General features: G+C 41.9%; 1 protein-coding gene across 9 annotated transcripts in view; it reads left to right on the forward strand.

Moving 5' to 3' along the window:
• LOC129820824 (diacylglycerol kinase eta-like) overlaps positions 1 to 15,243 on the forward strand; it is a 197,706-nt gene that overhangs the window by 155,213 nt on the left and 27,250 nt on the right. For 6 of the 9 annotated variants that reach the window (XM_055877817.1, XM_055877819.1, XM_055877821.1 and 3 more), the window contains 5 exons: positions 5,244 to 5,390; positions 6,725 to 6,842; positions 6,996 to 7,106; positions 7,241 to 7,337; positions 7,592 to 7,699. In XM_055877817.1, coding sequence (XP_055733792.1) covers positions 5,244 to 5,390; positions 6,725 to 6,842; positions 6,996 to 7,106; positions 7,241 to 7,337; positions 7,592 to 7,699 — 581 coding nt within the window. The remainder of the gene's footprint in view (positions 1 to 5,243; positions 5,391 to 6,724; positions 6,843 to 6,995; positions 7,107 to 7,240; positions 7,338 to 7,591; positions 7,700 to 15,243) is intronic. The other 3 variants (XM_055877818.1, XM_055877816.1, XM_055877823.1) reach the window with 1 other exon arrangement.

Below are 15,243 nucleotides of genomic sequence, written 5' to 3' on the forward strand. Positions count from 1 at the left end.
TAGGTTAATGGCGGCTAGAGAATAGATGCTAGGGTATAGGGGCTAGAGAATAGGGGCTAGAGAATAGGGGCTAGAGAATAGGGGCTAGGGTGTAGGGGCAAGGGTATAGGGGCTAGAGAATAGGGGCTAGAGAATAGGGGCTAGAGAATAGGGGCTAGGGTATAGGGGCTAGAGAATAGGGACTAGAGAATAGGGGCTAGGGTGTAGGGGCTAGAGAATAGGGGCTAGAGAATAGGGGCTAGGGTATAGGGGCTAGAGAATAGGGGCTAGAGAATAGGGGCTAGAGAGTAGGGGCTAGAGAATAGGGGCTAGAGAATAGGGGCTAGGGTATAGGGGCTAGAGAATAGGGACTAGAGAGTAGGGGCTAGAGAATAGGGGCTAGGGTATAGGGGCTAGAGAATAGGGACTAGAGAGTAGGGGCTAGAGAATAGGGGCTAGAGAGTAGGGGCTAGGGTGTAGGGGTTAGGGAGTAGGGGCTAGAGAATTGGGGCTATGGTATAGGGGCTAGAGAGTAGGGGCTAGAGAGTAGGGGCTAGGGTGTAGGAGTTAGGGAGTAGGGGCTAGAGAATTGGGGCAAGGGTATAGGGGCTAGAGAGTAGGGGCTAGAGAATAGGGGCTAGGGTATAGGGGCTAGAGAGTAGGGTCTAGAGAATAGGGGCTAGGGTATAGGGGCTAGGGTGTAGGGGCTAGAGAATAGGGGCTAGGGTGTAGGGGCTAGAGAATAGGGGCTAGAGAATAGGGGCTAGAGAATAGGGGCTAGAGAATAGGGGCTAGGGTGTAAGGGCTAGAGAATAGGTAGAGAGAATAGGAGGTAGAGAATATCAGCTAGGGTGTAGGGGCTAGAGAATAGGGGCTAGGGAGTAGGGGCTAGGGTGTAGGGGCTAGGGTGTAGGGGCTAGAGAATAGGGGCTAGAGAATAGGGGCTAGAGAATAGGGGCTAGAGAATAGGGGCTAGAGAATAGGGGCTAGGGTGTAAGGGCTAGAGAATAGGTAGAGAGAATAGGAGGTAGAGAATATCAGCTAGGGTGTAGGGGCTAGAGAATAGGGGCTAGGGAGTAGGGGCTAGGGTGTAGGGGCTAGGGAGTAGGGGCTAGAGAATTGGGGCTAGGGTATAAGGGCTAGAGAGTAGGGACTAGAGAATAGGGACTAGGGTATAGGGGCTAGAGAGTAGGGGCTAGAGAATAGGGGATAGAGAATAGGGGCTGGAGAATAGGGGCTAGAGAAAAGGGGCTAGGGTAAAGGGGCTAGGGAGTAGGGGGCTAGAGAATATGGGCTAGGGTATAGGGGCTAGAGAGTAGGGGCTAGAGAATAGGGGCTAGGGAGTAGGGGCCAGAGAGTAAGGGCTAGAGAATAGGGGCTAGAGAATAGGGGCTAGAGAATAGGGGATAGAGAATAGGGGATAGGGTATAGGGGCTAGAGAATAGGGGCTAGGGTGTAGGGGTTAGGGAGTAGGTGCTAGGGATTAGGTGCTAGGAGCCCATTTTGAACTCAGAAGAGGTAGTTGTATCCTACAGGAAAACACATAGGATTTTAATAACAACCCCACCTAGTGGATCGTCAACTAACTACACCCTGTCATAGGGAACATGTCGTCAACTAACTACACCCTGTCACAAGGAACATGTCCCCAACTAACTACACCCTGTCACAGGGAACATGTCCTCAACTAAATACACCCTGTCACAAGGAACATGTCCCCAACTAAATACACCCTGTCACAAGGAACATGTCCCCAACTAACTACACCCTGTCACAGGGAACATGTCCCCAACTAACTACACCCTGTCATAGGGAACATGTCCCCAACTAACTACACCCTGTCACAGGGAACATGTCCTCAACTAAATACACCCTGTCACAGGGAACATGTTTCCAACTAACTACACCCTGTCACAGGGAACATGTCATCAACTAACTACACCCTGTCACAGGGAACATGTCATCAACTAACTACACCCTGTCATAGGGAACATGTCCCCAACAACTACACCCTGTCACAGGGAACATGTTTCCAACTAACTACACCCTGTCACAGGGAACATGTCCTCAACTAACTACACCCTGTCACAGGGAACATGTTTCCAACTAACTACACCCTGTCACAGGGAACATGTCCTCAACTAACTACACCCTGTCACAGGGAACATGTCCTCAACTAACTACACCCTGTCACAGGGAACATGTTTCCAACTAACTACACCCTGTCACAGGGAACATGTCCTCAACTAACTACACCCTGTCACAGGGAACATGTCCTCAACTAACTACACCCTGTCACAGGGAACATGTCCCCAACTAACTACACCCTGTCATAGGGAACATGTCCTCAACTAAATACACCATGTCACAGGGAACATGTCCCCAACTAACTACACCCTGTCACAGGGAACATGTCATCAACTAACTACACCCTGTCACAGGGAACATGTTTCCAACTAACTACACCCTGTCATAGGGAACATGTCCTCAACTAAATACACCATGTCACAGGGAACATGTCCCCAACTAACTACACCCTGTCACAGGGAACATGTCATCAACTAACTACACCATGTCACAGGGAACATGTCCTCAACTAACTACACCCTGTCACAGGGAACATGTTTCCAACTAACTACACCCTGTCACAGGGAACATGTCCTCAACTAACTACACCCTGTCACAGGGAACATGTCCTCAACTAACTACACCCTGTCACAGGGAACATGTTTCCAACTAACTACACCCTGTCACAGGGAACATGTCCCCAACTAACTACACCCTGTCATAGGGAACATGTCCTCAACTAAATACACCATGTCACAGGGAACATGTCCCCAACTAACTACACCCTGTCACAGGGAACATGTCATCAACTAACTACACCCTGTCACAGGGAACATGTCATCAACTAACTACACCCTGTCACAAGGAACATGTCATCAACTAACTACACCCTGTCACAGGGAACATGTCCTCAACTAACTACACCCTGTCACAGGGAACATGTCCCCAACTAACTACACCATGTCACAAGGAACATGTCCCCAACTAACTACACCCTGTCACAGGGAACATGTCCTCAACTAACTACACCCTGTCACAGGGAACATGTCCTCAACTAACTACACCCTGTCACAGGGAACATGTCCCCAACTAACTACACCATGTCACAAGGAACATGTCCCCAACTAACTACACCCTGTCATAGGGAACATGTCATCAACTAACTACACCCTGTCACAGGGAACATGTCATCAACTAACTACACCCTGTCACAAGGAACATGTTTCCAACTAACTACACCCTGTCACAGGGAACATGTCCTCAACTAACTACACCATGTCACAGGGAACATGTCCCCAACTAACTACACCCTGTCACAAGGAACATGTCCCCAACTAACTACACCCTGTCATAGGGAACATGTCCCCAACTAACTACACCCTGTCACAAGGAACATGTCCCCAACTAACTACACCCTGTCATAGGGAACATGTCATCAACTAACTACACCCTGTCATAGGGAACATGTCATCAACTAACTACACCCTGTCATAGGGAACATGTCATCAACTAACTACACCCTGTCATAGGGAACATGTCATCAACTAACTACACCCTGTCATAGGGAACATGTCATCAACTAACTACACCCTGTCACAGGGAACATGTCCCCAACTAACTACACCCTGTCATAGGGAACATGTCATCAACTAACTACACCCTGTCACAGGGAACATGTCCTCAACTAACTACACCCTGTCACAGGGAACATGTCCCCAACTAACTACACCCTGTCATAGGGAACGTGGGCTCTCTCTGACAAGCCCACACATGATGTTCCCTGCTCTAAATAGATTAAAGTGTTTGTGAAGAATTAAAAAGGGAAAACATGAACTTTATTTCTCCTGATTAAATTATACTGGGTTTAGTTTGTTATTTACAGTGCAGTCAATGGATAGCTGGATTAGGTATTTCAAGAGTGGCTGAATATCTCTTTGCATAGCACAGTGTAGTATTTAAATAGCACTGTGTAGTATTTACATAGCACAGTGTAGTATTTACATAGCACAGGGAAGTATTTGCATAGCACAGTGTAGTATTTACAAACACAGAGTGTGTGTTTGTCCCTAAGTGTTTGCGTCCGTGTCCGTTTAGTTTGTTATTCACAGTGCAGTTAGTAGATAGCTGGATTAGGTATTTCAAGAGAGGCCCAATATCTCTACATGGTATTTACATAACACAGTGTAGTATTTGCATATCACTTTGTAGTATTTAAATAGCACTGTGTAGTATGTACAGAGCACATTGTAGTATTTACAGAGGACAGTGTAGTATTTACATAGCACAGTGTAGTATTTACATAGCATTGCATAGTATTTACATAGCACAGTGTAGTAGTTGCATAGCACAGTGTAGTATTTACATAGCATTGCATAGTATTTACATAGCACAGTGTAGTAGTTGCATAGCACAGTGTAGTATTTGCATAGCACAGTGTAGTAGTTGCATAGCACAGTGTAGTATTTACATAGCATTGCATAGTATTTACATAGCACAGTGTAGTAGTTGCATAGGACAGTGTAGTATTTACATAGCACAGGGAAGTATTTACATAGCACAGTGTAGTATTTGCATAGCACAGTGTAGTATTTGCATAGCACAGTGTAGTATTTGCATAGCACAGTGTTGTAGTTACATAGCACAGGGAAGTATTTACATAGCACAGTGTAGTATTTACATAGCACAATGTAGTATTTACATAGCACAGGGAAGTATTTACATAGCACAGTGTAGTATTTGCACAGCACAGGGAAGTATTTACATAGCACAGTGTAGTATTTACATAGCACAATGTAGTATTTACATAGCACAGTGTAGTATTTACATAGCACAGTGTAGTATTTACAAACACAGTGTGTTTGTTTGTCCCTAAGTGTGTGTGTCCGTGTCCTGTATGATGTGCCATTGTCTGTGGGACAGGGGCTCTTCCTGTTCACAAGGAATCTTCTTCCTGCCTCAGAGCAGTAGGGATTGTATACTCTCTGGTGTAATCCCCTTGTTCTATCGACTCGCCCCTAGATTTTTAGTACATACTAGAATAGATAGTGATCTTTAGTACATACTAGAATAGATAGTGTTTGTCTCTGTACTAACACTTCCCTTCCCTTCTCTCTCTCTCTCTCTCTCTCTCTCTCTCTCTCTCTCTCTCTCGCTCTCTCTGTCTCTCTCTCTCTCTCTCTCTGTCTCTCTCTCTCTAGTGGCTAAGAGTCCTTGTTCCCCTCCTGAAAGGTGTGTGAGTCGCAGCAGCCAATCATGTGGCTCATTCTCCATCACACCCTTCACCACCAGCAAGGAGAACCTGCCTGTACTCAACACACGTATCATCTGCCCTGGTACATCCTACGGTATATGCACTCATGGGCGCCATACACACATACATGCACATTTCACATACACACTTCACATACGCACTTCACTTTCACACTTCTTCTTCTATGGTTCATGCTCACGCGTATGCACACACACATCTGCCCTGATACATGTACACACACACACATACACACACGCACACAGATTGTCATACCGTCATAGCGATATTCGGTAATACTGGCACTGATCGCAATGGGCTCTATTTTCAGCCTTTATAATTCAAAGATTAGCAATGCTAACAAATACGTACTACATGTAAAATCCCATAGAGAATTCCTACTAAATGCAAACGAGCGCATTGCAAACATTTTATACAATCTCTGACCAAAAGTATTTACGGGACTGACATCCCAGCTCATAAATGTATACAAGTAACTCAAGAATGCTTCTTACAAAACAAATATTAGACGGCAAGCTTGATCTAGGAGGGGATTCTCTGCTGTTACCAAGCGAAGCTGGATTTAGATAGCTCGCTATTAAATGAGCAAACCAAATGCACAACTGCAGAGCACTTAATACATTTTGGAAAGTAGAAATCGTCATTTCCTGATTGCTAAAATTCAAATAATTCGCCTAATTTCTGTTTATGTGACAAAACAATCAATGTGTAGTGTAGAGAATCATTGTACAATCTAAATCACTGTGAAATATATTTTCAAAAAACAAAAATATTGTATTTTCAGCTGTTTGAAGCTTGGGTGCTAAACCGAGAGTCAAAGACGCAAAAAATATATAAAAAATTAAACGGGAAGCATACAAATAGCGCAGCTAGAACAGATCTACCGCTTCTTAGACTTGCTTTCAATGAGAATTACAGATCTATAACTCACCTTTCTATGTGAATTTGGTCGGGTCACCCAGAAAGTTACATATTGCAGGTTTAACTTAATAGTTGAATAGATATCTAGCTGGCAAACATACTGTAACTAGATCACCTGGTGAGTGCTGTACAACAGTGAGTGACTCACAAGGCTCCGGTCTCTCGTTGTTGTGTGCTTGCAAACAAACACCCTGTGACCGGGGACTACTGGTAAGCTTCATAATGAAAAATAATGTGACGTGAAATGAGGAATGCAATCTTCTTTATCGCCTAACGTATTGCACACAAGTTGACTGCAGGTATTTATTTAAAAAGTAGTTACAAATATTCAAATAAAAATCTAATATTTCAAAGAAATGGTTTCAACGGTATTGATGGTATTGAAAAACCATCCCGTGGATATTTTAAAATGCCCCAGCCCCAAGCCTCACACACACACACACACACACACATAGCAGTCTCTAAGAACATCACTGTTTCTCTGTACAGGTTTGCGTGCTGGTCTGGCAGCCTCTATAGCTGGTAGCTCCATCATCAGTAAGATGCTGCTGGCCAATATCGACCCATTTGGAGCTACGCCCTTTCTGGACTCTGACCTGGACTCACTGTAAGACCCTCTGACCTCTCAGCTCTGACCTTTAGGCTACCATATTCAGAAAGTTACAGACTGGCCCCTTTTGGTGACCAGATCAAAACATATATATTTTTAAAGGTTTGTGTAGTTTTGTGAACTTCTCTGTGTCTTTCTATCTCCCCACAGAGAGGGCTTTAGTGAGAAGTGTGTCATGAACAACTACTTTGGCGTTGGGCTGGATGCTAAGATCACCTTGGAGTTCAACAACAAGAGGGAGGAACACCCAGAGAAGTGCAGGTGAGCTCTAGGTTTATCTCTCCTCTCCTCCCTCATCCCTCTCTACTGTCCTCTCATTCTTCTCTCTCCTCTATTCTCTCATCCTTCTCTCATTACACTCCTTTCTCTTCCTCACTACACCCCCCCTTCTCTAGGAGTCGTACTAAGAACAGGGTGTGGTATGGGGTTCTAGGAACCAGGGAACTCCTCCAGAGAACCTACAAGAATCTAGAACAGAAGGTTCAACTGGAGGTGAGAGACGAAACCATAGAACTAGAATTACTAGAAGGGACATTCCCGTTCAAATCAATGTTTTGTGGTGGATAGAATGGCGGCCATATTGGAATAGAGCCTAACTGTAACTGTGTGTGTGTGTGTGTGTGTGTGTGTGTGTGTGTGTGTGTGTGTGTGTGTGTGTGTGTGTGTGTGTGTGTGTGTGTGTGTGTGTGTGTGTGTGTGTGTGTGTGTGTGTGTGTGTGTGTGTGTGTGTGTGTGTGTGTGTCCAGTGTGACGGTCAGTACATCCCCCTGCCCAGCCTTCAGGGTATTGCGGTGCTGAACATCCCCAGCTATGCAGGTGGAACCAACTTCTGGGGAGGAACCAAGGAGGACGACGTGAGTCCTGTTCTAACAAAATTGTGTGTGTGTGACTCTGGTTGGTACTTTGTGGCTGCTGGCTCAGTGTTGTAGGAGAACAGGCAAACTTAATGATACCACCTCTGGTTGGTACTTTGTGGCAGGTGGACTCTATTTGGCATGACAGGGCCCCTAGTCCCGTAAGGTTACCTCTGTGTGTTTGTGACGTGGTGTTGTAATTCAAGAGCAGTGAGGTTGTGGCTCCCGAGTGGCGCAGCGGTCCAAGGCACTGCATCTTAGTGCTTGAGGCATCACTACAGACGCCCTGGTTCAATTCCAGCCTGTATCACATCCGGCCGTGATTGGGAGTCCCATAGGGCGGCGCACAATTGGCCTAGCATCGCAGGGGGAGGCCGTCATTGTAAATAAGAATTTGTTCTAAACTGACTTGCCTAGTTAAATAAAGGTTGAAAAAAAGGTTACCTCTGTGTGATGTGGTGTTGTAACAGCTGTGCTGGGACAGAACCAGCTGCTGGGAGGACTTCCAGTGGAACTGATCCAACACACACATAATCCTCTGCATTTACTCTCTGCGTACACACCACAGGTGTGCACAAACATATTTCTTAACCTGTGTTCAAACTATAAACCATCTTCAGACCTCTGACTATTTTGGCCCCAATGAAAATAAACCTGTTGAATTGATGTCAGTGAGTACATTTACATGAACACTAATACTTTGATATTAAACTGGTTACGGCAGAAGGCAGAGTATGGCATTAGTCATGTGAACACTTTTCTCTGCTTTTCTTAATCGGCGTCAGGCCATAATCGAAGTAAGCATATGCCTGATTAAAGCACCTAGTTTTCTGAGCAATCTGTAGAATGATTAGGACATGTAAACATCTTAATCAGAGTTCCAGGGGTGTATTTGATCTGTGCATATGCCAGCACCAGCAACACAACCCTGTTATGGGCGAGTGAATTTGAAGTGAATTTGTAAAAACTTAAAGTACGCATCTTAGAGAGAGTTTTCACAAACAAACTGTGTATGTCCGAACTCCTAATCAAATAGTATTGGCAAAAATAACATGGTCGCTGTGGTAGAACATTTATTTTGATTCCAGATTTTCTGGATTTACAGTCCCATCAGTTAGCCTGATTTCAGATGTGTCTGTGTAACAGGATTATTTGGGAATTCGTTTTAATCAAACTATTATATTAATCTGACAATCAACAATAATGATATTGTTATTTTACTTATTATTTGTTACTTTTATTTGTTATTATTTTTTTATTAAAAAAATGTAACTGCATTGTTGGTCAAGGGCTTGTAAGTAAGCGCTTCACTGTAAGGTCTACACCTGTTGTATTCAACGCATTTGACAAATACAAATGTATTTTATTTTATTTGATGTCACACAGGACTCAATGAAGCGTGTGTTATTGTGAGTAGGGCTTCACCTAGTGGTATTACTCTAAACTACAGTACAATAGATCACAGCCTCTCTCTGAGCTTTTAGCAGGGCGCTAACTAGTACAGATCTGCTTTCAAGAGGCATTTCTGAGTGTATCAGAGGAGAGGAATGTTCTAGTACAATGATGTCTGATTCATCATGACCTTGACCTAATCATGGACAGTGTGGACAGAGAGATCAATAGCAAGTCAGAGGAACCTTTCACTCCAGAGTCTCTAATCTAAACTCTAACCTCCCCTGTTCTCACTAGACGATTTGGAGGTGAAGAAAATGTCAGAAGACAGTTTTCAATGGAGGGAGATCAGTGATGGTAATGGTGATGATGATGGTTATGATGGTGATGGTTGTGATGATGGTTATTTATTAGACATTTTGCAGGATGAAATCTCTTGAGATGCACTATTTCGTTTTCAAGAGTGTCCAAATGAAACAAACAAACAAACAATACTTAGTAAGAAGAATAGTATGGCTACTGCTGTCTAATAACATTAACACTGAAATAATAATTTGCTACAACTGCTAATACAACTAATATAAACTACTAATAAAAACTACTGCTAATACAACTATTAAAACGACTGCTACAACTACTAACACATCTATTAATACAACTACTAATACAACTAATATAAACTACTAATACAACTAATAAAAACTACTGCTACAACTACTAATACAACTAATATAAACTACTGCTACAACTACTAATACAACTAATAAAAACTACTGCTACAACTACTAATACAACTAATAAAACGACTGCTACAACTACTAATACAACTGATAAAAACTACTAATACAACTAATAAAAACTACTGCTAAAACTACTAATACAACTACTAATACAACTAATAAAAACTACTAATACAACTAATAAAACCTACTGCTACAACTACTAATACAACTAATAGAAACGACTGCTACAACTACTAACACATCTATTAATACAACTACTAATAGAACTAATATAAACTACTAATACAACTAATAAAAACTACTGCTACAATTACTAATACAACTACTGCTACAACTACTAATACAACTAATGAAACTACAGCTACAACTACTAATACAACTAATAAAAACAACTAATACAACTAATAAAACTACTGCTACAACTACTAATACAACTAATAAAAACTACTAATACAACTAATAAAACTACTGCTACAACTACTGCTACAAATACTATTACAACTACTAATACAACTAATAAAAACTACTAATACAACTACTTCTACAAACTACTAATACAACTAATAAAACAACTGCTACAACTACTAATACAACTAATAAAACTAAGTATCTATAATAAACTAAAAAAAAAGAAATATCCTCTCACTGTCAACTGCGTTTATTTTCAGCAAACTTAACATGTGTAAATAATTGTATGAACATAACAATATTCAACAACTGAGACATAAACTGAACATGTTCCACAGACATGTGACTAACAGAAATGGAATAATGTGTCCCTGAACAAAGGGGGGGATCAAAATCAATCAAAAGTAACAGTCAGTATCTGGTGTGGCCACCAGCTGCATTAAGTACTGCAGTGCATCTCCTCCTTATGGACTGCAACAGATTTGCCAGGTCTTGCAGTGAGATGTTACCCCACTCTTCCACCAAGGCACCTGCAATTTCCCAGACATTTCTGGGGGGAATGGCCCTAGACCTCACCCTCCGATCCAACAGGTCCCAGACGTGCTCAATGGGATTGAGATCCGGGCTCTTCGCTGGCTATGGCAGAACACTGACATTCCTGTTTGCAGGGAATCACGCACAGAACGAGCAGTATGGCTGGTGGCATTGTCATGCCGGAGGGTCATGTCAGGATGAGCCTGCAGGAAGGGTACCACATGAGGGAGGAGGATGTCTTCCCTGTAACACACAGCATTGAGATTGCCTGCAATGACAACAAGCTGTGATGCTGTGACACATCGCCCCAGACCATGACGGACCCTCCACTTCCAAATTGATCCCGCTCCAGAGTACAGGCGGGATCGATTACAGGTGTAATGCTCATTCCTTCGACGATAAACTCAAATCCGACCATCACCCCTGGTGAGACAAAACCGCGACTCGTAAAACCGCGACTCATTGTGCGTTCTTGGTGTAATTCGGGCAGTTGTTGTTGCCATCCTGTACCTGTCCCGCAGGTGTGATGTTCGGATGTACTGATCCAGTGCAGGTGTTGTTACACGTGGTCTGCCACTGCGAGGACGATCAGCTGTCCGTCCTGTCTCCCTGTAGAGCTGTCTTAGGCGTCTCACAGTACGGCCATTGCAATTTATTGACCTTGCCACATCTGCAGTCCTCATGCCTCCATGTAGCATGCCTAAGGCACATTCACGCAGATGAGCAGGGACCCTGGGCATCTTTCTATTGGTGTTTTTCAGAGTCAGTAGAAATGCCTCTTTAGTGTCCTAAGTTCATAACTGTTGCTTAACCCACCATTCCACATGTGCATGTTCATTAACTTCTACTTCACAAAAGCAAAAGAATCAACTGCATATTTTCACAATTTTTTTACCGCATAGGTAGCTATCACAAAACCGACCAAATAGAGATATAATTAGTCACTAACCAAGAAACAACTTCATCAGATGACAGTATTATAACATGTTATACAATAAATCTATGTTTTGTTCGAAAATGTGCATATTTGAGGTATAAAATCATAGTTTTACATTGCAGCTACAATCACCAATAGCACCGAAGCAGCAAGAATAATTACAGAGAGCAACGTGAAATACCTAAATACTCATCATAAAACATTTATGAAAAATACATGGTGTACAGCAAATGAAAGATAAACATCTTGTGAATCTAGCCAATATTTCAGATTTTTTAAGTGTTTTACAGCAAAAACACAATATAGCATTATATTAGCTTACCACAATAGCCAAACACAACCGCATTCATTCACCGCAAAGGTAGTGATCGCAAAAAACTAGCAAAAGATATAAATTATTCACTAACCTTGACCAACTTCATCAGATGACAGTCCTATAACATCAGGTTATACAATACACTTATGTTTTGTTCGAAAATGTGCATATTTTGAGCTGAAAACCGTGGTTATACATTGTGAAAATGTAGCAACTTTTTCCCAGAATCTCCGGATATATTTCTGACACTCACCTAATCTGACCAAATAACTCATCATAAACTTTACTAAAAAATACATTTTGGACAGCAAATGAAAGATACACTAGTTCTTAATGCAAGCGCCGTGTTAGATTTTTAAAAATAACTTTACCATAACAAACAGCTTACGTTATAGCGAGACAGCGCCCGCAATAAGGGCGGAAAATAGAACTAAACATTTTCCACAGAAATACGAAATAACATCATAAATGGTTCCTACTTTTGCTGAGCTTCCATCAGAATCTTGTACAAGGAGTCCTTGGTCCAGAATAATCGTTATTTGGTCTTCTCCTGTCGAATTAGCAACCATAGCTAGCCATGTGGCGCAAACGTGCCCAATTCACCTGACTCAAAGAAAAGAAAATTCCAAAACTCGCAATAAACGTTCAATAAACTGCTACAACTCGGTTGAAAAAACGACTTTAGGATGTTTTTATCACATCTATCAAATAAAATCAGAGCCGGAGATATCTACCGCGTATACCGAAAGCTTTTCAGCAATCTGGGGTTCCTTCTCGCGCCTTCGAAGACAATGAAATTTCCAGACACGTCATTCCAAAAGCTCTTGTTCGACCTCAGATATAAGCTAGACACCCCATTCCACCTCCCACTGCCTGTTGACATCTAGTGGAAGGCGTATGAAGTGCATGTATATGCATAGAGTTCAGGCAAATTAATAGGAAGGCCCTGGATCAGAGCCTCGATTTCAGATTTTTCACTTCCTGTCAGGAAGTTTGTTGCAAAATGAGTTCTGTTTTACTCACATATATAATTCAAACGGTTTTAGAACCTTGAGAGTGTTTTCTATCCAATATTAATAATAATATGCATATTGTACGAGCTAGAATAGAGTACGAGGCAGTTTAACATGGGAACGATTTTTTACAAAGTGAAAACTGCGCCCCCCTATTGAGAAAAGGTTAATTGTTTATGGTTCACTGAACAAGCATAGGAAACAGTGTTTAGTCCCTTTACAATGAAGATCTGTGAAGTTATTTCGATTTTACGAATTATCTTTGAAAGACAGGGTCCTGAAAAAGGGACATTTCTTTTTTTGCTGAGTTTATATACATACACACATCTTCACATGGTGATGATTCCATTAGTTAAATACTGGGTCTGGACCAATGTAACCGCTCTCAATTTCCTAGACAGAGTTATGGATGCAAGATCTGACTATCCTTGATATTAACATTATAGTTATAAACATGTGTTGAAGCTATACAGTGTTTGTTTACATTTACTTTGTTGATAAAAATTGGAGTAAAAAAGCTTATATTTTGGGTTCTGCTGGAGTACAACAGTTGAACTAAGTTCACAAGGCATTTCTAAGTTATATTCTTCAAGAAGCAATGGCCTCATATAATTAAAAATGGATGTAGTGACTGCTGATTTACCCTTTAATATATACAGGGAAATTTAAGTTGATACATTTTTAAAAAAAGAGTGGTACCAATGCAATTGTCTTCTGTTTTGGGAGTGACAACCAATTTAGTGATTCATACATTGCGCAATAGTGGCATCCAAGAATGAATCTGCAGAGATGAAGGTCTTGGGTATGTTTTTATAGTGTAGATGACGTCACCGTAGTCTAGGATAGGAAGCAGTAGTTGGGTAACTAAGGTCTGTCCAAGGGATACCGTAAAACAGTTCTCAGATCTGTATAGGAACCGAAGCTTATACTTCATTGTTTTTCTAATATAATCAATATGCTTTCCAAAAGATCATTCCTGATCTACCCTGAAAGCCAGATATTTTCAAACAATCAACACTTTCAAGCATTGTTCCATCACTTGCATGAATGTGTTGATAGTGATTTGTTGGCTATGATGATGATGATGATGGTTATGATGATGATGATGATGGTTATTTATTTTCTTTTTTATTTCACCTTGATTTAACCAGGTAGGCCAGTTGAGAACAAGTTCTCATTTACAACTGTGACCTGGCCAAGATAAAGCAAAGCAGTGTGACAAAAACAACACAGAGTTACACATAAACAAATGTACAGTCAATAACACAATAGAAACATCTATGTACAGTGTGTGCAAATGTAGAAGATTAGGGAGGTAGGCAATAAATAGGCCATAGAGGCGAAGTAATTACAATTTAGCATTAACACTGGAGTGATAGATGTGCAGATGATGATGTGCAAGTAGAAATACTGGGGTGCAAAAGAGCAAGAGGATAAATAACAATATTTTACCTATATTTAATTAGGCAAATCAGTTAAGAACAAATTCTTATTTTCAATGAAGTCCTAGGAACATTGGGTTAACTGCCTTGTTCAGGGGCAGAACGACAGGTTTGTCCCTTGTCAGTTCAGGGATTTGAACTTGCAATCTTTCAGTTACTACTCCAATGCTCTAACCACTAGGCTAAGCTGCCTTCCCATATGGGAATGAGGTAGTTGGGTGTGCTATTTACAGATTGGCTGTGTACCGGTACAGGGATCATTAAGCTGCTCTGGCAGCTGATGCTTAAAGTTAGAGAGGGAGATATAAGTCTCAAGCTTCAGTGGTTTTTGCAATTCGTTCCAGTCATTGGAAGCAAAGAACTGGAAGGAAAGGTGGCCAAAGGAGGAATTGGCTTTGGGGCTGACCAATGAAATATACCTGCTGGAGCGCGTGCTACGGGTGGGAGTTGCTATGGTGACCAGTGAGCTGAGATAAGGCGGGGCTTTACCTAGCAAAGACTTATAGATGACCTGGAGCCAGTGGGTTTGGCGACGAATTTGTAGCGAGGGCCAGCCAATGAGAGCTTACAGTTTGCAGTGGTGGGTAGTATATGGGGCTTTGGTGACAAAACGGATGGCAGTGTGATAAACTACATCCAGTTTGCTGAGTAGTGTTGGAGACTATTTTGTAAATGACATCGCCGAAGTCAAGGATCGGTAGGATGGTCAGTTTTAGGAAGGTATGTTTGGCAGCATGAGTGAAGGAGGCTTTGTTGCGA

The sequence above is a fragment of the Salvelinus fontinalis genome, chromosome 23 (assembly GCF_029448725.1).
Source record: "Salvelinus fontinalis isolate EN_2023a chromosome 23, ASM2944872v1, whole genome shotgun sequence".
Lineage (NCBI taxonomy): Eukaryota > Metazoa > Chordata > Actinopteri > Salmoniformes > Salmonidae > Salvelinus > Salvelinus fontinalis.